Raw genomic sequence first — 26,156 nt, forward strand, 5'->3', positions numbered from 1 at the left:
GTTGGAAGGGACTCCAAGGGTCATCTAGTCCAACCCTCTGCAATGCAGGAATTACAGCTGAAGCATCCATGACAGATGGCCATCCAACCTCTGCTTGAAAAACTCCAAGGAAGGAGAGTCCACCACCTCCCAAGAGTGTCCATTCTACTGTTGAACAGCACTTACCATCAGAAAGTTCTTCCTGATGTTGAGTCAGAATCTCCTTTCTTGTAACTTGAAGCCATGGGTTCGAGTCCTACCCTCCAGAACAGGAGAAAACAAGCTTGTTCCATCTTCCGCATGACAGCCCTTAAGATATTTGAAGATGGTTATCATATCTCCTCTCAGTCTCTTCTTTTCCAGGCTAAACATACCCAGCTCCTTCAACTGCTCCTCATAAGGCTTCGTCTCCAGACCTTTCATCATCTTGGTTGCCCTCCTTTGCACACCTTCCAGCTTGTCAACACCCTTCTTAAATTGTGGTGCCCAGAAATGGACATAGTATGTATTCCAAGTGTGGTCTGAGTAAGGCAGAATAGAGCAAGAATTTGACTTCCCTTGATCTGAACACTAGACTTCCTTCTGTTGATTCAGAATAGCATTAACTTGTTTGCTGCTGCATCACACTGTTGACTTATATTAAGCTTGTGGTCCACCAAGACCCCTAGATGCATTTCACATGTACTACTAGTAAACCAGGTGTCCCCCCATCTTATACTTGTGCATCTGGTTCTTCCTGCCTAAGTGCAGAACCTTACATTTCTCCCTGTTGAAATTCATTTTGTTAGCTTGTGCTCAGTTCTCCAATCTGTTAAGGTCATCTTGATTCCTGATTCTGTCTTTTGTGGCATCAGCTACCCTTCCCAGATTGGTGTCTTCTGCAAATTTGATGAGCATCCCTTCAATTCCTTCGTCCAAGTCATTTATAAACACATTGAACAACAATGAGCCTGGGACACAACACTGTGGTACCCCACTTGTCACTTTTTTCCAGGATGATGAAGAACCATTAATGAGTACTCTTTTACTCTTTGGGTTTGGTCAGTCAACAAGTCACAAATCTACCTAACTGTTATCTTGTTCAACCCACATTTTACCAGCTCCCTTGCAAGAATACCATGGGGACTTTGTCAAAAACGTTACTGAAGTCAAGTTACACTATGTCCACCAAATTCCCCTGATCCCCTAAGCTTGTAATGCCATCAAAAAAAGAAATAAGACTTGCTTCTGAGGAACCCATGTTGTGTTTTAGTAATCACAGCATCCACAAATGTGGGAGGGCAGATTGTTTATAACAGTGCTTCTTATTAAACTTGGGTCCTTAGCTGTTGTTGAACTACAACTCCCATCATTCCTAGCTAGCTGAGGATCCAAGTTTGAGAAACACTGGGAGCCTGCTGAGTCACCCGTAGCCCATCTAGTCCAGCATCCTGTTCCCACAGTGGCCACCTGGGTGCCAGTTATGAGAAGCCCGCAAGCAGGATCCATGCACAGGAGCCCTCTCCCTTCTTGTAGTTTCCAACAACTGCTCTTCAGAAGTGCTGCTGTCTCCAACTGTGGAGGCAGAGCAGAGCCATCCTGGCTGGTAGCCCTTGATAGCCGCCTCCTCCTCCTCCTCCATGAATTGGTCCAATCTTAGCTGGTGGCTATCCCTGCTTCTGGAGGGAGGGAGTTCCATCCTTGAACTCTGCATTGTGTGAAGAAGGACTTCCTTTTATCTTTCTGGAGTTTCACTCTGCTTTCCCCGCATCGCATCCTATTTGTGAATCAACAGCGTCATAATTACTTTGGCCCTCAGAGCTGCTTGTTTGTTTTATTAGGTTTGTCTCCTTTGTTTTCCTCCAGGGAGGTTCAGGCCCTGTAGATCACTTCTGCCTGTCGACATTTTTTATCCTTGCAGCTACCCTGTGAGGTCGGCTGGCAACCCCTGCTTTGCCTCAACGTTCCATGCCATCAGGTAGAAAACATGCGCAATCTCATCTGATCCGAAAGCTAAGCAAGGTCAGGCCTGTTTAGTACCTGGATGGGACCCCCCTGGGAACACCAGGTGCCACGGGCTTCTGCTGGGATAGCTCAGTTGGTAGAGCATGAGACTCTTTAATCTCAGCCACGGGTTCCTGCCCCTGTTGGGCATTGCAGGGGGTGGACTAGATGACCCTCATGGTTCCTTCCCACTCTATAGTTCTAGGATTCTAGGATTTGGTCATGCAACAGCCAGAATTCCAAAGTGGCTTGGAACGGATTTTGACTTTTTATGCCTCTGCAGAGACTGATCTGCCCCTCTTCTGCTTCATTGCTGATCTTTTATCTCTGGCATTTTTGCAGAGTGTACGAGATCCCACTGGAGCATCGATTGCCCTCTTCACTGCCAAGTTGCACCATCCCAACAAAAGCATCCAACATGTGGTCCTTCAAGCGCTCTTCTACTTGCTGGACAGAGCTGTGGAGAGGTGAGTAGAAGACTTTCCATCCCTGTGGGGTTTGCTTCTTTCAGATGACCGCACTTCAATAATGTGTGTGTTTTCCCCTTTGGCATCCTGTGTGCAGCTTTTTTGCAGCGTTGCCTTCTCATCTGACCCAGAATGAGATCCATATAAGAATACAAGCAAAGCCTTGTGGATCTGGCCAGTAGCCCATCTAGTCCAGCGTCCTGTTCTCACAGGGGCCAAACAGATGCCCCTGGGAAGCCTGTAAAGAGGACCTGAGTGCAAGAGTCCTCTCCCTTCTTTCGGCTTCCAGCAAGGGGTCTTCAGAAGAGCTTATTGCCTTCAGTTGTGGAGGCAGAGCTGAGCCCTCAGGGCTCGTAACCACAGAGAGTCCTCTCCTCCATGAAGCTGTCTAATCCTTGGTGGCCATCACTGCCCCCTTCAGGAGGGAGTTCCATAGTTAAGCTCTGTGCTGTGTGAAGAAGGACTTTCTTCTATCTGCCCTGAATCTCCCAACATTCAGCTGGAAGCCCACAAATTTCAGTGTTATAAGAGAGAGAGAGAAAAACTTTCCTCCATCCCTTTCTCCTTGCAATGCATAATTTTATAAACTTCTGTCATGAAGAAGAGTGCATGTTAATTCTGGTTAACTTCAGTCAAATAGTTAAGCACATCCTTTTTCCTGTTAAATTAAAATACTTAACATTGACTGGTTTATGATCTCAAGGATCACAAGGACCAAAAGCCCATCTTGTCCTGTCTCTCATGGTGGCCAACAAGATGCTTCTTGCGAAGGCCACAAGCAGGACATGATTCTCTCCCTGTTACTTTCCTCCAAAGGGTATTCAGTCATCTGCTGCCTCTGATCCTGGAGGTTCAATGTAGTAATCATGACTTAATGGCCAATGACAGACCTCTCCTCCTTCATGGATTGGTCTTACCTCCTTTTTTAAAGCCTTCTGAGTTGGTTGCCCTCACCTTAACCTCTGGCAATGAAGATTCCTATCAATTAATCCTGGGCTGTTTGCAGAAATACTTCCTTTTCTCTCTGCCAAACATGGGAGGACCCTGAGCTCTCATGGAATGAGAGTGGGAGAACACCTCCCTATTCACCAGGTGTCATTTTAGAAACCTATAAGCAGCATCCTAAACATCTCAGGTTCTGCTGATTTTTCCATTTCTGTCCTCATTCCTATACAATGGATATGCTGTTGGGCTGTTACCAAAGTCCTAATTTGTGCACACTTTCTCTTTTCTACCCACTGCCAGCTTCGAAACTCAGCGAAATGGCCTGGTATTTATATATGACATGGCAGGCTCCCACTATACCAACTTTGAGCTGGATCTCAGCAAGAAAATCCTGAACCTTCTGAAGGTAAAAGGAAGGGCCATTGGTGTCGGGGGGGGGGGCAACCTCTGTTTCTGCCAAGGGCTGCACTCCTGTGGGGTTGATCCATACCCACGGCTGTGTGCTGGCTATGGGCAGGGATGAAACCAGTGGTGGACTGGGTCACTCACCCCAGTAGGCAGGACCCCCTTTTCTCTCTTTCTCTGTCCTGCCCCCCTTCTCTTTCTGTCACCCCCCCTTTCCCCTCTCTCATTCTCGCTGGCTCCCTGCCCAGAAGCCTTAAACAATTGCTTGTCAAGGGCTGTGGGAAGGAGGCCAAGGCCTGTCGGCTACAGAGACCTGGATGGATCCTGGAGTCGCTTGGAGTTCTGTCCTCCCTCTCATTGCGGAGGTTCCCCTTGGTTTGGCTAACATTATGGCATGAGGGGAGGCATCAGGAATGGGGCATTTTACGGAGTAAATAAATGGGGTAGCCGTCAAGGTGGCTCTTGGCTCGGAAAGATGGCAAAGTAGCCACAAGGATTGTGTCTTCCTCAGCCTGTGATGTCCCTCCAGATGTTGTTGCACTACAAGTCCCATCAGCCTTTGCAGTGGTCATGCTGGATGTGGCTGATGGGAGCTGTGGTCCAACAGCAACTGGAGGCCACCCGGATGGGCCGGACTGACCTTGTCTCTGGCCTCCCCCTTGGTGACCTTGGGAGGGGGAAGCAGCTGGAGGAAGTCTGTGATGCTGCTCTTAAAGGCTTAAAGGGTGATGGGCCTGGGAGTAGGGTGGTCCTTCTGTCAGTAGCCAGCATGTCTAGTGGTTAGACCATTGGATAAAGACCTGGGAGACCAGGGTTCAAATACCTGCTCGATCAGAGAGCTCCCTGGGTGACCTTGCGGCAGTCGCAGCCTCACAGCCTAACCTCCTCACAGGGTTGTTGGGAGGGGCAGGGAACCTGGTGTGCCACCATCAGTTCTTTAGAGTAAAGGTGGGCTATAAATGTGGATAATGGTGGCAGGAAGAGCCATAATAGTAGCAGCCAAGAGGCATAGCTGTCAACTTACAGATTTGAAAATAAGGGACCAGCAGCCTCAAAAATAAGGGATCAGCAGCCAAAATAAGGGATTTTAGTCAACCAGCTGAAATACAAAGTTAAAAGGGGCAAGATAATTTTGGAGAGCAGAGCCGGTTTTTAGCCCTTCATTTCCAGAGGTTGCTGCTCAAGACACCAGCTGATGAAACACTGCAATTAAATAACTACAAGCAGCAACCACTTTTTGCACAAAACAAAGTCCAAGCTACCAAGATGCTGCTGCAGAATCATAGAATCATAGAATCATAGAGTTGGAAGAGACCACAAGGGCCATTGAGTCCAACCCCCTGCCAAGCAGGAAACACCATCAGAGCACTCCTGACATATGGTTGTCAAGCCTCTGCTTAAAGACCTCCAAAGTAGGAGACTCCACCACACTCCTTGGCAGCAAATTCCACTGTCGAACAGCTCTTACTGTCAGGAAGTTCTTCCTAATGTTTAGGTGGAATCTTCTTTATTGTAGTTTGGATCCATTGCTCCGTGTCCGCTTCTCTGGAGCAGCAGAAAACAACCTTTCTCCCTCCTCTATGTGACATCCTTTTATATATTTGAACATGGCTATCATATCTCCCCTTAACCTCCTCTTCTCCAGGCTAAACATGCCCAGCTCCCTTAGCCGTTCCTCATAAGGCATCGTTTCCAGGCCTTTGACCATTTTGGTTGCCCTCCTCTGGACACGTTCCAGTTTGTCAGTGTCCTTCTTGAATTGTGCCCAGAACTGGACACAGTACTCCAGGTGAGGTCTGACCAGAGCAGAATACAGTGGCACTATTACTTCCCTTGATCTAGATACTATACTCCTATTGATGCAGCCCAGAATTGCATTGGCTTTTTTAGCTGCCGCGTCACACTGTTGGCTCATGTCAAGTTTGTGGTCAACCAAGACTCCTAGATCCTTTTCACATGTACTGCTCTCAAGCCAGGTGTCACCCATCTTGTATTTGTGCCTCTCATTTTTTTTGCCCAAGTGCAATACTTTGCATTTCTCCCTGTTAAAGCTCATCTTGTTTGTTTTGGCCGAGTTCTCTAATCTGTCAAGGTCGTTTTGAAGTGTGATCCTGTCCTCTGGGGTGTTAGCCACCCCTCCCAGTTTGGTGTCATCTGCAAATTTGATCAGGATGCCCTTGAGTCCATCATCCAAGTCGTTGATAAAGATGTTGAAAAAGACCGGGCCCAAGACACTCTTCTCCAGGATGAAGAGGAACCATTGATGAGCACCCTTTGGGTTCGGTCAGTCAGCCAGTTACAAATCCACTGAGTGGTAGCATAGTCAAGACCGCATTTTACCAGCTTCTTTACAAGAATATCATGGGGCACCTTGTCAAATGCCTTGCTGAAATCAAGGTAGGCTACATCCACTGCATTCCCTTCATCTACCAGGCTTGTAATTCTGTCAAAAAACGAGATCAGGTTAGTCTGACATGACTTATTTTTCAGAAATCCATGCTGACTATCGTCTCCTGCTTGGCAGGGGGTTGGACTCGATGGCCCTTGTGGTCTCTTCCAACTCTATGATTCTATGATCACAGCATTCCTTTCTAGGTGCTCACAGACTGTTTGCTTAATGATCTGCTCCAGAATCTTCCCTGGTGTTGATGTCAGACTGACTGGGCGGTAATTATTTGGGTCCTCTCTTTTCCCCTTTTTGAAAATAGGGACAACATTTGCCCTCCTCCAGTCTGCCGGGACTTCGCCTGTTCTCCAGGAATTCTCAAAGATGACTGCCAGTGGTTCTGAGATCACATCTGCCAGTTCTTTTAATACTCTTGGATGCAGTTCATCTGGCCCTGGAGACTTGAATACAGCTAAACTAGCCAAATATTATTGTACTATCTCCTTAGTTATTCTGGGCTGTGTTTCCTTTGCTGAATCATTTGCTCCAAATTCTTCAGGTCGGGCATTGTTTTCTTTATCGGAGAAGACTGAGGCAAAGAAGGCATTGAGGAGTTCAGCCCTTTCTGTGTCCCCTGTTTGCATTTCACCATCTTCTCCTCTGAGTGACCCCACTGTTTCTTTGTTCTTCCTTTTGCTACGGACATACCCATAAAAGCCTTTTTTGTTGCTTTTAACCTCTCTAGCAAGCCTGAGTTCATTCTGTGCTTTAGCTTTTCTGACTTTGTGTCTACACGTGCTGGCTATTTGTTTGAATTCCTCTTTGGTGGTTTCCCCCCTTTTCCATTTTTTGTACACATCCTTTTTTAATCTTAACTCAGTTAAAAGTTCTTTAGATAGCCACCCTGGCTTCTTTAGGCACCTTCCATGTTTCCGTCTCATTGGTATTGCCTGACGTTGTGCTTTTACTATCTCCCTCTTAACAAACTCCCAGTCATCATGAACTCCCTTTCCTTTTAGTATTGCTGTCCATGGGATCTCACCCAGCACTTCCCTAACTTTTATGAAGTCGGCTTTCTTAAAGTCAAGAAATTGAGTCCTAGTATGCTTGGCTGCTCCTTTCCGCTGTATAGTAAACTTCAGAAGAGCATGATCACTTGCGCCTAATGATCCATCCACATCTACCCCACTAACCAGGTCATCAACATTGGTTAGGACCAGATCTAAAATGGCTGTTCCTCTTGTTGCTTCTCCCACTTTCTGGACAATGAAGTTGTCTGCAATGCCAGTGAGGAATCTGTTTGACCTTATGCTCTTGGCTGAGTTTGACATCCAACAAATATCCGGGTAATTGAAGTCCCCCATTACTACTATCTCCCTTCCTTTTGCATGCTTGGCCATCTGTTCCAGGAAGGCATCATCTATGTCCTCCGTTTGGCTTGGGGATCTATAGTAAACTCCCACAATGAGGTCACTGTTATTCTTCTCTCCCTTAATTTTGACCCAAATGCTCTCACTTTGGCTTTGAGGTTCTAAATCTTGGATCTCTTCACAGGTATACACATCCCTGACATATAACACCACTCCTCCTCCTTTCTTGTCTGGTCTGTTTCTCTGAAATAGATTGTATCCCTCCATTATTACATTCCAATCGTGGGACTTATCCCACCAGGTTTCAGTGATGCCTATTATGCCATATTTAGTTTGCTGTACCAAGAGCTCAAGCTCATCTTGTTTATTTCCCATGCTTTGCGCATTAGTGTACAGACATTGAAGTCCATTAATCATTCCCCCGTGTCTCTTATTTAAGGATTTTTTCTTCCCACCACTAGGTCTGCGTGATGTTTGCTCCATTTGGTCTATGACATTTGGATGATCATCTTCATCAATTGATAGACTCCTACCTTCAGGAGCACTGTCTCCCTCCCCCACATTAGTCAGTTTAAAGCCCTCCTGATGAGGTTTCTGAGATTTTTGGCAAAAACGTTCCTCCCAACCGTTGTGAGGTGCAGCCCATCGCTTGCCAGAAGTCCATCTTCAAGAAACCGCAGTCCGTGATCTAAGAATCCAAACCGTTCCTGTTTACACCATTTGCGAAGCCAGCTGTTCACTTCCACTATTTTTCCCTCTCTCCCTGGGCCACGTCGTTTAACTGGGAGGACAGATGAGATGACAATTTGTGCATTTAGTTGCTTCAATTTCCTGCCAAGAGCCTCGTAGCCTCTTTTGATCTTCTGGAGGCTATTGCTTGCAGTGTCATTGGTTCCCACATGAACCAAGAGGAAGGGGTATTTGTCAGTGGGTTTTATGATTCCTTGCAGTCGTTCAGTTACATCTTGGATCTTAGCCCCGGGGAGACAGCACACTTCCCGAGACATCTTGTCAGGCCCACAGAGTACTGCTTCTGTTCCCCTCAGTAGGGAATCCCCTATCACCACTACACGCCTCCTCTTAGGTTTGGTCGGGGTTCTTCCATGAGCAGTCCATTCCAAGGTCGCCTGCACATTCCCTGAGGACTGACTTTGCTGCTCGTCTTCATATACCTGATCGACTGTAATGAGGGAGAGATCCTCAAATGGAGTCTGCTCTTCGTCTTCCATGCTAGGGGAGAGGACCTCAAAGCGATTGTGTATTTCTAAACAATCAGATCGAACCCTGGGCCTCCTACTTCTTTGAGTCACGTTTCTCCATATATCTGGCTCCTGTGTTGGTGAACTGGCCTCCTTCTCAGGGGAGTCCCCTGTCTGCTCCTTGGTGGAGACGGTGTGCTCTGTTGCTTCCAAGAAGAGCTCCAGCTCTCTAATTCTTTGGAGCGTAGCTACACGTTCCTCCAGTTGCTGGACTTTGTCTTTTAAAAGGGCAATCAACATGCAATTGCTGCAGGTAAAGCTGCCTGCAACCTTTGGCAAAATGGCAAACATTGCGCAGGAACCGCAGGCGACGGCAGCTGTTCCCTCCCCCTCCATCTTGAGAACGTGTCGTTGGGGGTGGCTACAGCAGTCCTCCATCATAAAAAGTGTGAAGACAGGACAAATAACTCCCCCCACAAAAAACCCTAGGTCTCCCCCAACAAAGGTTTGAGACTAGCTCCCCTAAATCTAAAAGATGGGTCAAACTGTGCACGCCGCTAGGCACGCGCCGCTGCCCTGCTGGCTCTGATAAGCTCCTCCCACAGCTAATCCTCTGCCTCAACAGAAACCCTGCCCCCTCTGACCTTTGCACAGGGAGAACAGCTAATCAGCCACAAAGAAACACACACACACAAGAAAACCCTTTTTGCTCCTTCTTCAACTGCTGCCCTGCTGGCTCTCAATACAGCTCCCTGCAGTGCTGTATCTTTTCTCTCGTGCTCCATCTGCAGCTCTCAGTTCCATCAGGCGGGGCAGGAGGAAGGGGGGGGAATAGCGCCCGAAGTAAACCCGGAGATCAGACCATCTATGCTAGTCTACCACTACAAATCTATGGGAGAAGCGCTTGCGGTCCTTCCTCCGCTTTCCCCCTCTATGGTTAGCCCTTGGAACACCTGCCCGCGCCTCCACCTCTGCCTCCTCCTCCTCTCTCTGAACTGCTTTCTCTATGGTTGCCCTCGCTCTCCTCTCAAGGCTCCTCAGCAATTCATAGACCACGCCAGACTGCCCATCTCATCCGGGTCCTTTGGCGGCGCAGCCGCAGTACGGCCTAGCGGGAGCAGTGGCGGCGACAGGCAGAGGGGAAGCCCCAGGCAGAGACGCTCAGTTTGGCAGCCGTGAGGAGGATGGCAGCGGAAGGGCCCGAGGCTCCCGCCAGTCCCGGTGGGGAGGGGCTCCCGGGGGCCGAGGCTGGTGAGAGGAGGATGGAGGGGGGCGAGCCGAGCAGCCAAGCAACACAGTTGGAGCCTCCTTCCTCCCTGGCCAACAGGGAGGGAGAGAGGGAGAGGAGCTGCTTCCTTTGAAACCCGGGAAATTTAGAATCATAGAGTTGGAAGAGACCACAAGGGCCATCGAGTCCAACCCCCTGCCAAGCAGGAAACACCATCAGAGCACTCCTGACATATGGTTGTCAAGCCTCTGCTTAAAGACCTCCAAAGTAGGAGACTCCACCACACTCCTTGGCAGCAAATTCCACTGTCGAACAGCTCTTACTGTCAGGAAGTTCTTCCTAATGTTTAGGTGGAATCTTCTTTCTTGTAGTTTGGACCCATTGCTCCGTGTCCGCTTCTCTGGAGCAGCAGAAAACAACCTTTCTCCCTCCTCTATGTGACATCCTTTTATATATTTGAACATGGCTATCATATCACCCCTTAACCTCCTCTTCTCCAGGCTAAACATGCCCAGCTCCCTTAGCCGTTCCTCATAAGGCATCGTTTCCAGGCCTTTGACCATTTTGGTTGCCCTCCTCTGGACACGTTCCAGTTTGTCAGTGTCCTTCTTGAAGGGACATCATAAATAAGGGACAGCAGCGGGACACGGCACTGGGATAAGGGAGTTTCCTGCCAAATAAGGGACGGTTGACAGCTAAGCCAAGAGGTAAGGTATCAAAGATTCTGTATGATTAAGAACATAAGGAGAGCCTTCTGGATGAGGCCCATGGCCCCATCCCGTCTAGCATCTTGTTCCCACAGCAGCCATCAGATGGCTGCAGAAACGCACAAGCAGGACCCCGGCCCAAGAGCCCCCTCCCCGCCTGTGGTCTCCAGCAACCAGCATTCAGGAGCATTATTCCCTCTGGCCAGGAGAAGGAGCAGAAGCCTCCCGGCTAGTAGCCATTGAGAGCCTGCTCCTCCAGGAATGGGTCTAATACTTTTTTAAAGCTGTCCCAAGTTCTTTTTAAATGCCCCCTGAATCTTCCAACCTTAAGATGTATTGGCTGTCCACATGTTTTAATGTTATGGGAGAGGGAGAAAAACTTTTCTCTCTGCTCTTTCTCCCTGTCATTGATCTTTTTATAGACTTCTCTCATGTTGCCTCCCTTACCTCCCTTTTCTCTTGGGACTAAAAAGTCCCAAATGGTGCAACGTTTCCTTGTTGATTTCCCCCCCTTTACACTCTTAAGCATGTTACTCTTAGAAGGTGTCTACTTTAAAAAAATAAATCCTGTTGGTATTTCACTTTTGAAGTGGGAGAGCTCTCCTCTCTTGCCCAGTGACCTCAGTGTGGTGCAGAGGATGTTTTCACCTGCGCTGGAATACCAAGATATGCAGTCATGCCTTTTGGGTGCTCCCTCATAAACTGGAGAAAGGGACATGCAATGGTACCTTGGCAGTCGAACAGCTGGGCTCCTAAACAAATCGGATCCCGAACACCGCAAACCCGGAAGTGACTGCTCCAGTTTGTGAACGTTTTTCAGAAGCCGAGCGTCCAATGTGGCTTCTGTGGCTTCCGATTGAGTGCAGGAAGCTCCTGCAGTCAATCGGAAGCATCATCTTGGTTTTCAAACCATTTTGGGAGTCGAATGGACTTCGGAAGTTTATCCACTAAGGCCCAAAGCACTGGGGATGTATCCAATAAAGGCTGTACCCAGACTAGGCCTATTGAACAGTCATGCCTGTCATTTTTAAATGGGTCTACTCTGAGTGGGGCTAACATGGAACACAATCCACCAACTGGCTGATGAGATGCTGGTGAATTGGCAAATCACAGATATGGAACACAAATGCAGAACCAAAGAGGTCATCACCTTGGACAGGATGACAGCAGTCCCTGCGGTTCAGTCAAGGCATTTGAAGCCATTTCCCAGAAAAGTCAGAAGCAACCATTTCCTCTATTTAATTGACCTTTTTTAAAAAACTAAAAAACAAAATTAAAATTATATAAATAAAAAAGAGCATTTGAGGTTCCATAAATATGTTCATCTAATTAAAAGTGAGTTAGTTAATTACCCTGGAGCAGTGGAGTGCTTGTTCGAAATCGGAGCCTATGTCATGGAAACTCTCTCTGTCCCTTAAGCCCGAATAGGAAGACCGTGCAGCGGAAATGTGTTCTCTCCCCACCCCCTGTTAGGACTCCTTTTTATTTAGTTCATTGTTTCACAACAAAAATGCAAAGAGCAACGGCCTTTTACTGAGTCAAACCATTGTTCCATCTAGCTCAGTATTGCCTACACTGACCAACAGTAGCTTTCCAGGGTTTCAGACTGGACTCTCTCCCAGCCACACCTGGAAATGCTGTTGGGGAGGGAACTTTTCTCTGCATGTAAAGCAGTGACAATAACCACAACCTCCCCCCAACAAAATTCTCTTGTTGGTTTGCCAGGGAGGGAGGAGTTGCAAAGGGACTGCAAAATTGCCTTCCAGGTTTCTCTTCATCTTCTGTGGAGCCCTGAAACCTCACTTTGCCATCTTTGCATATACTTGGGTCTCCCTCTGTTGGCCACAGGAGGAGAAAGCAAAAAGGTTGGCAAGAGGGTGTTGCTGTCTTGCTCACAATCCAGATTGATTCCCGTTTGGCTGCTGGCGCTCAAGCCAGTTGCCCGACTTTCCGAGACACCTGTGGAAATCCTTCCTATTGGACCAGCACTTTGAGGTGTTGGCTGAAATGTTATATGGCTGTCTCCAACTAAGTTCTTCTCAGGGTAGACCTATTGCAGTTAAGGAGACTAAGTTGTGCCCATGAATTTCAGTGGGCTTACTCTCAAGTCAGACTAGAGTGAGTTATAGTCCTGCAATAAGGCTGAGTGAGCCTTCGACACTTTCAGGCAGCAGCTGCTGGAGGGGAGCAGCTGAGCCCCCAGCAATCCATCTCCTTGGGAAGACAGAGTCATAGAATCATAGAGTTGGAAGAGACCACAAGGGCCATCGAGTCCAACCCCCTGCCAAGCAGGAAACACCATCAGAGCACTCCTGACATATGGTTGTCAAGCCTCTGCTTAAAGACCTCCAAAGCAGGAGACTCCACCACACTCCTTGGCAGCAAATTCCACTGTCGAACAGCTCTTACTGTCAGGAAGTTCTTCCTAATGTTTAGGTGGAATCTTCTTTCTTGTAATTTGGATCCATTGCTCCGTGTCCGCTTCTCTGGAGCAGCAGAAAACAACCTTTCTCCCTCCTCTATGTGACATCCTTTTATATATTTGAACATGGCTATCATATCACCCCTTAACCTCCTCTTCTCCAGGCTTAACATGCCCAGCTCCCTTAGCCGTTCCTCATAAGGCATCGTTTCCAGGCCTTTGACCATTTTGGTTGCCCTCCTCTGGACACGTTCCAGTTTGTCAGTGTCCTTCTTGAACTGTGGTGCCCAGAACTGGACACAGTACTCCAGGTGTGGTCTGACCAGAGCAGAATACAGTGGCACTATTACTTCCCTTGATCTAGATGCTATACTCCTATTGATGCAGCCCAGAATTGCATTGGCTTTTTTAGCTGCTGCGTCACACTGTTGGCTCATGTCAAGTTTGTGGTCAACCAAGACAACCAAGTCGTATGGTGGTGCGGCTTGTTGGCCCCCTCCCCTCGGTAAAGCGGCCTGCTCCCCTCAGGTGTGCTAGAGGATACACCTGAGGTAAGTTTCAGATTCTGCACATGGCAGGCAGATTTGATTTGGTCCTTTGCCTGAGGCAGCCAGATGTCTGGGGCTGACTCTGGAAAAAATAGAAACAATTGGCCTCTGCCTCATAAGAAGCACTTGCTGAATCAGGTCCCTGTGGCCCATCCAGTGGCCAGCCAGATGCCTCTCTGGGGGAAGTCCGCAAGCAGGGCTGGAGCGCAAGGTCACAATTCTGTCCCCTTGCGATGCTCAGCAGCTGGTCCTCACAGGCATCGCTTTCTCTGTCTATAGGTCAGGCAGGGCAGAGCTGTTGGGCCATAGCCATCAATAGGCTTCTCCAGAAACCTTGTGTGTGCGTCAAGTGGCTCCCTGTCATGGATAATGCTGACAGCGATTCAGAAACATAAATTTCCTCCTCCAAACTGTTCTTCCCTGCCTCTTTTCAGGGAGCCTTCCCAGCCCGTCTCAAGAAGGTATTCATTGTGGGTGCTCCTATGTGGTTCCGAGTTCCATACTCCATCATCAGCCTGCTGCTTAAAGAGAAACTCCGGGAAAGGGTGAGTTCACCATCTCCATCGTGCTGCTGCTCCTCCTCCTCCTTCTTCCTACTGCTACCGTTGTTACTATTACTGTTGTTATTAGTTATTGTCCGCCCTTTCCCCTAAGCTCCTAGGGCAAGTTGCAACAATCCAAACACAGTATTAAAAACAGTTTAAAACAACTTGCAATAGCTGAAATAAGGTGAGATCCAAAAATATGCACCTCAAGTGTCACAAGCCAAGATAAAGAGGTGCATCTTCAGTGTTTGTTGGAAGCTACCGTATTTTTCGCTCCATAAGACGCACCTAGTTTTTAGAGGGGGAAAGCAAGGAAAAAATATATTCTGCGCAGAGCATGTAAGAGGCTCTCGCTTTTCTTCCTTTAAACCCTTCCGTCCCTCCTCCCGCTTCGCTGAGAAGCCAGCAGAGCAAGAGCAATAGCTGTGCAGCGCCTCTTCTGCTGGCTTCCCAGCAAAGCGGGATGAGGGACGAAAGGGAGCCCTTACAAGGAAGCGCTGAGCAGAGCCTGGCAGCGGCTCTTGCTGGCTTTTCCGGGAGGTGTGGGAAGGGACAGAGGGCAGCCTGTCAGTCCCTTCTCCCTCCTCAGGGAAAAGCCCCCAAGAGCCACACTCCCTTTAAAGAGCCACGCGGAGCGTGTGTGTGGATCTTGGGGGCTTTTAAACAAACGCTCCACGCGGCTCTTTAAAGGGAGCACTGAGCAGAGCCTCCTGCCTGCATTCGCTCCATAAGACGCACACACATTTCCCCTTACTTTTTAGGAGGGAAAAAGTTTGTCTTATGGAGCGAAAAATGCGGTATGTAATGAAGGTGCCAGGTGCACCTCTGTGGGAAGGGTCTCCCACAACTTAGGGGCCACCTCAGAGAAGGCTCTCTCCCACCATGCCTGTGAGGATGAGGAAACAGCTAGAAGGGCCCCCTCTGTCAATCTCAGCACCTTGTAGGAGGTTTTGTGGGGGAGGAGGCAGTTTTCAGGTATGCGGGGGAGGGGCAGGGGGGGCTGAGTAATTTATGGCTTTAAACACCCACCTGAGCACCTTGAAGTGGGCCTGGAAACAAACTGGCAAGCAATGCCATCACCTGACTGCTGCATTTTGTTGTTGTTGTTTAGTTGTGTCCAACTCGCCTTCCAGGGCAGCCCCACGCAGAGTGCAGCGGAGGGTTCATGTTTTGCTGTGCCTCCCTTTCCACCTGCCCCCTCTCTTGTAGGTCCAGATGGTGAAGATGTCTGAGCTGAAGGAGCACCTGCCCCAAGAGTGTCTCCCCGAGTACCTGGGCGGATCCCTCAAACTAGATCCCCTCAGCTGGAACTGCAGGTTCCTCCCACAGCAGAACGGCCACCCGGACCCCCTTGATGAGCTGATTCTGGTGCCACTGGCACCCCCCCGGGACAACGGCTCGGTGCACACGCCGGGGCCAAAGGCCATGACGGTGCAGGAGGTGCTGGAGCACGTCACCCAGAAGCAGAAGCGGGGCATCTATGAGGAGTACGAAGGCATCCGGCGCAGGAGCCCGGCAGGAACATTTGCCTGCTCCTTGTAAGGGTTCAAGTGTGGCACTGGGAGCAAGAGGTGTGGCAGAAGGGGGAGGGTGATTGCTTCTGGTGCCCCTTGCCAGGGGAGCACCCATAGGAGTCCGCAGTCTTGGGAAGAGAAACTCCCCTTTCCTCGCCCCACACAATGTCCAGTTTCATCCAATTTCTGCAACATTTCTTAGGTCTTCACTTGTAGCCTTGTTTGTGGCCTGCAGAGCACCAGGTGGTTGGCTCAGAGAACAATCAAACCAGCTCTTGACAGTGTCAGGGTGTAGCCTGTCATTTTTCAGGTACAGTGGGGAAATTTATCCCATGCAGCAATGTGCACAGGAATTAAGCTATCCAAGAGATCCATATTGAAGAACATAAGAGGAGCCTGTCGGTTCAGCTCCACGGCCCATCACGTCCAGCCTCCTGTTCTCACAGTGTCCAGCCAGATGCCTCTCTGGGGGAAACCCACAAGCAGGATTTGAGCCCAAGAGCAGCCCTCCCCTCCTGTGGTCTTCAGCAACTGCCATTGAGAAGCCTTGCGGAGGTGGGGCAGAGCCACTGTGGCCCCCAATAGCCTCTCCTCCAGGGATTTGTCAAATCCTCTTTTAAAGCTGCCTAGACAGACGGCCTCCACTGCCTCTTGCCTGAGGAAGGACTTCCCTTTTATCCGTCCTAACTCTTCCAGCACTCAGCTTCCCTGAGTTTGTGTGTGTGTGTCTTCTTTAATCCAGAGGCCCCACAGGTTCCCCATCTCCTTGTGTTGCACTCACTGTGCCTGCTCTTGCTTGCCACAGGTCTCCCTTCAACCAGGAGAAGAACAGATATGGGGATGTGCCGTGCCTTGACCAAACGAGGGTGAAGCTGTCCAAGCAATTCAGCTATCCAGAGGTAAGCTGGCTGAGGGTTTTGGCTCTGCAAAGCTGCCTTGTATTGAATCGGACTGTCGGTCTAGCTCAGCCTTCCACAATCTGGTTCCCTCTGGTATTTATTGGCTATTTTTATTGATCACTCTTTTCCCCCAAGGGTAACTCAAACTAACTTACAAAATCTAAATGAATAAAGCGCACAATAGTGAAGGTCAATCCTGATTTTAAAACATAGAATTCAAATGGCCTACAAAGTAAAGGAGGCCAGAGATTATTAAAGAGCCAAAGACCTGGAGAAAAAGCTGACCCAGGGAGAGCCTTCCACAAGCAGGGAGCCATCACTGAAAAGGCCTCTTCTTGGGGTGCCAGCCTCCCGCCAAGGGGGCGGGTGAAGAAGGGCCTTGCATAATGATCCCAGGGTCTGGGCCAGTTCATAGGGGGAGAATCAGTCTTGGAGGTATTGGGTTCATGAGCAGCAGAAGGCTCCATAGGTCAAAACCAGCACTCTGAATTGGGAGCCAGTGCAGTCAGGCTTGGGTTGAAGGAGCATCTCCACCCCCATCGTTCTGCCCAGACACTGAGGTCCAGCGCCGAGGGCCTTCTGGCGGTTCCCTCACTGGGAGAAGCCAAGTTGCAGGGGGCCTTCTCGGTAGTGGCACCCGCCCTGTGGAACACCCTCCCATCAGATGTCAAAGATATAAACAACTACCAGATTTTTAGAACACATCTGAAGGTAGCCCTGTTTAGGGAAGCTTTTAATGTTTGATGGACTACTAATAAAAGTTTAATATTTTGTTGGAAGCTGCCCAGAGTGGCTGAAGAAACCCAGCCAGATGTGTGGGGTATAAATAATAAATTTATTATTATTATTATTATTATTATTATTATTATTATTATTATTATTATTGTATTTTGTGCTCCAGTGAGCAGCCTGGCCCCCAATTTTTGCACCAATTGCAGTTTCCAAGCCACCTTCAAAGGTAGCCCCACATAGAACACATTCCAATAAGACAGGATGCTGGGCTACAACTCCCATCGTGCTTCCTAAGTGGTCCTGCTGGCTAGGGCTGATGGGAGCTGGAACCAAAGATCATCTGGGGGCACCAAGTTTGGGAGAGTGCTATTGTCTGCACTGACTCAGAGCAGAGAGGTCTGAAGTTTGAAAAATGCATATCATTATTCAAAGTAAATGCAAGCCAGAAATTTGTGGGTGGGCTTCCCACCCACAAAAAACCCTCCCACAAAAAACCCTCCCACAAATTCTGTGCTTGCAATCAATGTGAGCAGATGACATTTGTGGAAATGGCACCCCTGTTTTTTAAAGACATTTCTCTTCCACATTTGTGTTGTCCAAGGAATTCTGGACAGCTTACTTAGTGTTTGGTTCCACCGCCATTAAACTTTGTCAGGATGGTGAAGCAGATGAACAGCAATGAGCCCAAGATTGCCTTGTGAGCTTTGTGACTGAGTGGGGAATTCAGCCAGGTCTCACCGCTCTTATGTTCATTTACATGAGTTCTACATTTCCAGGCAACCCTCCAGAAGCAGTATGCAGAGTCAGGAAGTAACTAATGGGGAAGGGCTGTCATTCAGAGAGATGATATTGTGCTACACCAACAACAGCTTAGGGCAAGGGCTCAGAGCTTAGTGGTAGAGCAGCTGCTTTGCATGCAAAAGGTCCCAGGTTCAATCCCCAGCATTTCCAGATAGAAGAACCATCAGGTGAGACGAAAGATGTTCTCTTCCTCAACAGCCGCTGTCAGTCTGAGTCAAGTGTCCTTGGTTACAGGGCCAACCAGGTTCTTCCTGAAAGAAGGCAGCTTTTTAATCCAGTTCATGTATTCATAGACAACAGACTGCCCCTGACCAAGCAGCTCCACTAGCAAAAGCATTTTAGATGGTGCAACAAAACTCGTCCTCCCTCTCCTTTCCCTGGGTACCCCCTAAATCGCTGCGGGTTTCCCTCCAACCCTCCCTCTGGAGCATTTCTCCTTCCTGCGTAGAATTGGGCCCAATTTAGCCTTTGTCATGCAGTGGTGCAGGAGGAAAGCCATGGGCTGTTGCCCCCCCTTTTTCTCCCCTGCACATTCTCATGCGCCTCCCAATGGTGTTATGGTGTGTCTCTGCTTGGGTGTCACTGCTTTGGCCTGTCTGTCAGGGTGACCTTTCCTGTTGCGTCTCTCCAGCTGACAGATTACATCAATGCCAGTTTCATGGATGGCTACAAGCAGAGGAATGCATACATTGGCACCCAAGGTAGGGAGGTCCTGGGCACATCGGTGTTTGGGGTGGTGATCTGGCCAGGGGAGCAGGGTAGGTGGGCGGGCAGCCACTGCATTCCTGCAGAAACCGTGTTGCAGAGGAAGCAGTGGTGGCACTTTCCATCACAAGCTGAGATTCAAATTAGAAGAGCCTGGCTGGATCAGACGAAAGTCCCGCCTAATCCAGAGTCCTGCTTCTCATGGTGGCCGACCAGATGCCCCTTGGAAGCTCAGGAGCAGGACTGGAGTGCGACATCACTCTCCTGGCTGGTGAGTCCCAGGAACCGGCACGCAGAGGCCTGCTCCTTTTGACCATGGAGGCAGCAGAAGGCTTTGCAGACAGGAGCCGCTGATTGCTGTTCTCTTCCATGAATCTGTCTGATCGCCTTTTAAAACCACCCAAGTTGGGGGCCATCACGGCCTCCTGTGAGAGCGAATTCCTTTTTATTATTAATTTTATTTATAGGATTTTTGAAGAGATAAACAATAATCCAACATCATTTCATGGAATTCCATGGTTTGGCACTCTGCTTCCATCGTTCAGCTTCCTTGGCTGCCTCCAAGTTCTAACATTAGGATAAATAAACTATTTTTCTGCTTTCCTCATGCATAACCTTATGCACCTGCCATTGTATACCTTGCTCAGAATTTTTCCTGAACTAAAATGTCCCAGATGTAATCTTTCTTCTCAAAGGGATTTCTCCATTCTCCTTGATCTTTTTGGTGGCCCTTTGCTGAACCTTTTCCACCCCTACAATATCCCTTCTGAGGTGAGGCCTCTCTGCACCTTCCCAGGGTGCCTTTCCAGTGAGTTCTGCCCCCCACTCCAAGGTGTTCAGAGCTTTGCTGTGTACTGTTCTGGTCACACCACCTAAAAATGGATATTGTGGAGTTTGGAGACATGCAGAAGAGGGCAAGTGAAAGGATCATGAGATGCAGTGACTCCACCAGGGGGAAAGCTGGCAGCATTTGGGACTTCTTAGTTTAGAAGAAAGGCCAGTAAGAGGTGTTGCGAGAGAAGCTTATAAAATGAGGCATGGCATAGAGAAAGTGAACAGAGAATTTCCCCCCTCTCCTCTCTCGTAACACTCATAGACAACCAAGGAATCTGAATGTTAGAAAATTAAAGGTAAAGGTAAAGGTACCCCTGCCCGAACGGGCCAGTCTTGACAGACTCTGGGGTTTGTGCGCCCATCTCACATCTATAGGCCGGGGGCCAGCGCTGTCCGGAGACACTTCCGGGTCACGTGGCCAGCGTGACAAAGCTGCATCTGGCGAGCCAGCGCAGCACACGTAACGCCGTTTACCTTCCCGCTGGTAAGCGGTACCTATTTATCTACTTGCACCCGGGGGTGCTTTCGAACTGCTAGGTTGGCAGGCGCTGGGACCGAACGACGGGAGCGCACCCCGCCGCGAGGATTCGAACCGCCGACCTTTCGATCGGCAAGCCCTAGGCGCTGAGGCTTTTACCCACAGCGCCACCCGCGCCCCATGTTAGAAAATTAAGGACAGGTAAAAGAAAGTCCTTCTTCATACAGTGCTGCATAGGTAACCTGTGGGAACTTACTGCTGCAGAAGGCAGTGATGACCCCCTCGCCAGCTGGCTTCAAAAGGGGGTTGGACAAATTCATGGAAGAGGTGCTCTGCTCTGCTGCCCTGGCCAGAGGGAACAATGTTTTTGGATCCAGTTGCTGGAAACCTCAGGAGGGGGAGAGGGCTGCTCTTGTGCGCCAATCCTGCTTGCAGGTTTCCCAGAGGATTCTGGGAGAACAGGGTGCTGGGATAGATGGGGCCTGGAGCTGATCCAGCACTTCCTCGTGTGCTTGGGATCCCCAGGAACTGGTATTCCAGGACAGGCAGCACTACCCAGCCCACCACTCCCCTGTCCAGCTCCTTAATGGAGCTAGCTGTGCCCCCAGCATCTCAGTGCAGAGGTAGGGAACATGTGGCCCTCCAGATGTGGTTGAACTTCCTGTTGCATATTTAGCAGATTAATTGCACTGCAGAAAGTGTGCTGGGGAGACCACACGTTCAGGAAACAATGAAGAAACGCAAAAATATATTTTGCTTGGCTTTAATTACAAAAACAAAAACTCCTCTTACATTAAATCTATAAGTATGACCCATTCACCAGGGTAGTGAGAGAGGTACATGCTCCTCTTTATATACTATACCCAACTGCCGACACAGCTTAATTAACACAACTTAACAGCACCTGCTATACTTCTTCACAGCTATAAAACTAGGTCATGATATTTACTCTGGCCTTTAAAGAGATACACATCTTGTGAAACAATAATGAACCTTAATATTTAAATAAACCATTCAACACTTCCAACTCCCATTAGCACCAAACCAACATGGCCAGCGGTCAGGGATGATGAGAGCTGTCGTCCAGTGACCTTTGGAGGGCCACAGGTCCCTCCTCTCTCATCACCATCCAGGACCTCCCAAGGTGAGAGCTTCAGTTTTAGCTCTCTTGGCCAATAGGCTTGAACCAGAGGTTGGGAAAGCTGCGGGCCTCCAGATGTTGCTGGACTACAATGCCCATCATCCCATCATAGGTCATGTGGACTGGGGGTGATGGGAGCTGGAGTTCAAGGATTCCAGCAGGGCACCCTTTTGCCCATGGGCTTCTTGCAATACTTTGGAAAAGCCCCCCAAGACGATGACTGTTGCGCAGTTTTCTCACCACATTTTACGGTACTTATTTGGTGGGAATGCATTTAGCAAGTTAACCATGGGTTGAGGAGTTGTCTGAAGCTGGGTTTTAGCAAGCCAGGCTGTTGTTCCGCCCAGTCCAGGGCTCTCTGGCTGTCAGCAAAGCTTCATGAGCTGAGAGTCCTTTGAAAGGGAAATGCCAGGGAGAATGAATCCTTACGTTCAACCTTTAAATGAGGTCTAGTGGCTTTAGATGGGACCTGGGAAACCATGGTTTGCATCCCCACACAACCATGGAGCCTGGCAGAAGACCTTGGGTCAGCCATCTTCTCTCAGCCTCGTCTACCTCACAGGGCTGCTGGGAAGATGAATGAGGGGAGAGAGAACATCTGCATCCCCTGGAACTCCTCGGGGGAGAAATAGGAGGCCTTCAGTTCCTTTCCCTTCTTAATTTGTGTCTGTCTGTGTGTGCTGCTGCTTCTCTTCAGGGCCGTTAGAGAACACATATGGTGACTTCTGGCGCATGGTGTGGGAGCAAAATGTGCTGGTGATAGTCATGACTACGAGGTGAGTGTTCAGGCAGAGCCACACCTTCTTTCTGCACCTGCACTCTGCCTTGGAACTGGGAGAGGCACAGGTGCCCCACTAACTGACCACCTGCCATTTGTGGGCTCAGAGGTTCAGGTGCCCACTTATTTATTTCATGAAGTTTATACATGGCTTGATTGTTAAAAAAAAAGAAAGAAAATCCTCAGAGCGGTTTACAAAGAGAAAAAACAATAAAGTCATCAGTAAAAAAGGATGCTGTCAGAGCTGCTTCCAGATCCTAGCTCACGGAGGATCACGCTAGCCAGCAATCACTTTGTAAAAGTCTTTATTGAGTTACAGTTTCCATTCTCCAGCTGCTGCGTGCAACTCTACGTCTTATGGGTTAGACCGGCGAAGCTCCGTCTGAGTCTCCGCCCCTTGTGCACCAACTTAATATCCTAGCCTTACTCCACCTTTTCCGCCTGACTGTTCTTCTCTGGGTCCCTCTGCCCCCCGGGGTCTCTTCCTTCCGGGACTCTTCTGACGCTGACCCCCCGGACCCTCCTGCCTCCTTGCGCCGGGCTTTAGGACCTGGCTCCCTTTCCGGGCTGCTTACTGCGCCACCTTCCTGTGCATTTGAACTTGGCGTGCGCGCCCAACCTTCCACTTTCCGTCTGACCGTTTCTTCGCTCCCCGATGGAGGTGTGGCCACTCCTGACTCGTGCCCTCCCTCCTGTTGTGAGCTGCCAGCGCTTGATACCTGACGCCCTTCCTCTCCCCTGCTCTCTGTTGGTGACGCTGGTCCTGATTTCCAACTGCTCCCCTCTGAGCTCCCTCTGGCCCTTTCCTCCTGGGGTGTTCCCCTAGGCTCCCCCCTTGCCCTGGCCACTGGTGCTCCTTTCTGTGAATCTTCTGATTCACTGGAAAGACTCGGAGATCTCGGGTCGTCGTCATCACTCATCCTTTCTTCTGCCTCCTCCCCCTCGCTCTCTGTTTCCTCCCTTGCCCTTGCCTCTTCTCCTGAACCCCTGACAGATGCTTTAAAACATTCAGGAATCAAAATCTACAATAAACTAAGTAATGGGTGGGAGAGCTGAAAAAAATTCACATCTGGCAACCAATGTGCCCCTTTGCCTTCAGATAGGACATGGGTAGGTAAAGGTAAAGGGGACCCCTGACCATTAGGTCCAGTCGTGGCCGACTCTGGGGTTGCGGCGCTCATCTCGCTTTACTGGCCAAGGGAGCCAGCGTACAGCTTCTGGGTCATGTGGCCAGCATGACTAAGCCACTTCTGGCAAACCAGAGCAGTGCACAGAAACGCTGGAGCAGTACCTATTTATCTACTTGCACTTTGACGTGCTTTTGAGCTGCTAGGTGGGCAGGAGCAGGGACCGAGCAACAGGAGCTCACCCCGTCGTGGGGATTCGAACCGCTGACCTTCTGATCGGCAAGTCCTAGGCTCTGTGGTTTAACCCACAGCACCATAGGATATGGGTAAAGGTAAAGGTAAAGGTACCCCTGCCCGAACGGGCCAGTCTTGACAGACTCTGGGGTTTGTGCGCCCATCTCACATCTATTGGCCGGGGGCCAGCGCTGTCCGAAGACACTTCCGGGTCACGTGGCCAGCGTGACAACGCTGCTCTGGCGAGCCAGAGCCGCACACGGAACGCCGTTTACCTTCCCGCTGGTAAGCGGTACCTATTTATCTACTTGCCCCCGGGGGTGCTTTCGAACTGCTAGGTTGGCAGGCGCTGGGACCGAGCAGCGGGAGCGCACCCCGCCGCGGGGATTCGAACCGCCGACCTTTCGATCGGCAAGCCCTAGGCGCTGAGGCTTTAACCCACAGCGCCACCCGCGTCCCTAGGACATGGGTAGACAAGGCTAAAAAGCCCAAGACAGAAATGTTCATGGTGGCTCCTTGACCAGAAGCAATGTATTTAGCATTAACTCTAGAAGTGTACACTCAATTATGACCAAACTAAGCCTCCTAGAGCAAAATATACACCAGGATTACTCAAAAGCACACACACAAATTTCATAGAACCATCAAATCCTTGAACTGTAAAGTTGGAAGGGACCCTCTGCAAACTGCTTGAACTTGGCCTGGTAGATATGCAGATGTCATTCACAGGAAACATGGAGTCTTTCTTCAGTGTGGGCTTCTGATTAAATTGGTTAGCTCTTCAACTTCCCTTTCTTGTGTTCAAGGCTGGAAGAAGGAGGCAGACGGAAGTGTGGCCAATACTGGCCATTGGAGAAAGACATCCAGACTTGCTATGGAAACCTGACCGTCACCAATCTGGGAATAGAGAACCTCAACCATTACAAGAAAACCATTCTGGAGATCTACAACTTTGAGGTAACCACAAATTTCTCTAAGTATTTCTCAAACTTGAGTCTTCAGCTATTGTTACACTACAACTCCCATGATCCCTAGCTAGCAGCACCAGTGGTCAGGGTCATCCCTGGTAGTACAACAACAGCTGGAGACCCAAGTTTGAGAAACACTGCCTAAGGCAGTATTGTGTTCTGGTCCTGAGGAAGAGCCCCACAAGGCAAGGCAGGTTGGTTGTGCTAGCACCAAGGCGGGCTGCTGGGGAGCAACTTGCCCCTGGTGAGAAGGGCCATAGCTGAGTGGCAGAGCTCCCAGGTTCGATCACTCCAGGCAGGGTTGGGAGAGACTCCTCCCTGCCTGGAATCCTGGACGGACTATCCTGAGAATGTTTGTGTTCCTAATACAGACACAGGGAACTCTATAAATGGACAATGTGTGTAATGTCTGATTCATGTTGGACATTGTGAACATTAGATATGTTGATCAGTGAATCTGCAGTGTATCCAGCTGGAGAATATTCCTATTGATAAAGCAGAGTAAAACACCTTGTGGACAGTCAAGTGTTGGGCCTACTCGCAAGTGTCACTGGGAGGCCGAGGGCACAGCATACGCACTTTATGCAAGGCCTCTCAGAATTCTGGGCCAAATTAGCCTGAATTCAGCAGCAAGGAAGGCCAGCTTCTGCATTCTGAATAAATACTGAAAAGTCAGGTGCTTTCACTTATTTTGCACCTTTGATTCTGCCTTTTCTGTAGTGACCAGAAGCTATGCAGAACTGAGTCTCCAGTGTCTGGAAATCTTGATAGTTACATTTTGTGTTTCTTTGGGCTGTAGCCAATGTAAAGTTAAGGTAAAGGACCCCTGGACAGTTAAGTCCAGTCGAATTTGACTATGGGGTGCGGCACTCATCCCCTCTTTAGTGTTGAGTTAAATTCATGTGGCAATAGTGCATACTTGCCAGTGGAACGTTGTTTCACAAGACAATGTGTAAGTGGCTTGCTGACAACTTTGTGGCACAACAGATTGTGCAATCTGTTGCACAAAATAGTTTTCCCCAGTGCAGCTCTTGCATTTGATTACCGTATTTTTCGCACCATAGGGCGCACCGGACCATAGGGCGCACCCAGTTTTTAGGGGGGGGAATCCAGAAAAAAATCCTTTTTCCCCCCCAGCCCCAAAGAGCAGCGTACAGGGTGCGCACAACCTCTCCCTGCCGGAGGGGTTGCGCGCAGCTATGGAGCAAGCCAAGTTTTGGCTTCCCCTTTAGCCCCATGCAGCCTCTCCTTGCCGGGAGACGCTGCGCAGGGCTAAAGAAGCCATAGCCCCGTGCAGCCTCTCCTTGCGGAGGGGCTGCGCGCAGCTATGGGAGAAGGCAAGGCAGCGAGCGGGATGGATCCCGCTCGCTGTTTTGCCTTCCCCTTTAGCCCCGCGCAGCGTCTCCGCAAGGAGAGGCTGCACGGGGCTATGGGAGAAGGCAAGGCAGCAAGCGGGATGGATCCTGCTCGCTGTTCTGCCTTCCCCTTTAGCCCCGCGCAGCGTCTCCTTGCGGAGGGGCTGCGCGCAGCTATGGGAGAAGGCAAGGCAGCGAGCGGGATGGATCCCGCTCGCTGTTTTGCCTTCCCCTTTAGCCCCGCGCAGCGTCTCCGCAAGGAGAGGCTGCACGGGGCTATGGGAGAAGGCAAGGCAGCAAGCGGGATGGATCCCGCTCGCTGTTTTGCCTTCCCCTTTAGCCCCGCGCAGCGTCTCCTTGCGGAGAGGCTGCACGGGGCTATGGGAGAAGGCAAGGCAGCAAGCGG

General features: G+C 49.7%; 1 protein-coding gene across 2 annotated transcripts in view; it reads left to right on the forward strand.

Annotated features, from left to right (window-relative positions):
- The window catches only part of PTPN9 (protein tyrosine phosphatase non-receptor type 9), an 82,208-nt gene that overhangs the window by 22,677 nt on the left and 33,375 nt on the right, over positions 1-26,156 (forward strand). For both annotated transcript variants that reach the window (XM_082198070.1, XM_082198071.1), the window contains exons 4-11: positions 2,305-2,429; positions 3,675-3,780; positions 14,074-14,184; positions 15,394-15,722; positions 16,504-16,597; positions 18,762-18,831; positions 21,986-22,064; positions 24,234-24,384. In XM_082198070.1, coding sequence (XP_082054196.1) covers positions 2,305-2,429; positions 3,675-3,780; positions 14,074-14,184; positions 15,394-15,722; positions 16,504-16,597; positions 18,762-18,831; positions 21,986-22,064; positions 24,234-24,384 — 1,065 coding nt within the window. The remainder of the gene's footprint in view (positions 1-2,304; positions 2,430-3,674; positions 3,781-14,073; positions 14,185-15,393; positions 15,723-16,503; positions 16,598-18,761; positions 18,832-21,985; positions 22,065-24,233; positions 24,385-26,156) is intronic.

This window comes from Podarcis vaucheri, assembly GCF_965113315.1.
Source record: "Podarcis vaucheri genome assembly, chromosome: 14".
Taxonomy (NCBI): Eukaryota; Metazoa; Chordata; class Lepidosauria; order Squamata; family Lacertidae; genus Podarcis; species Podarcis vaucheri.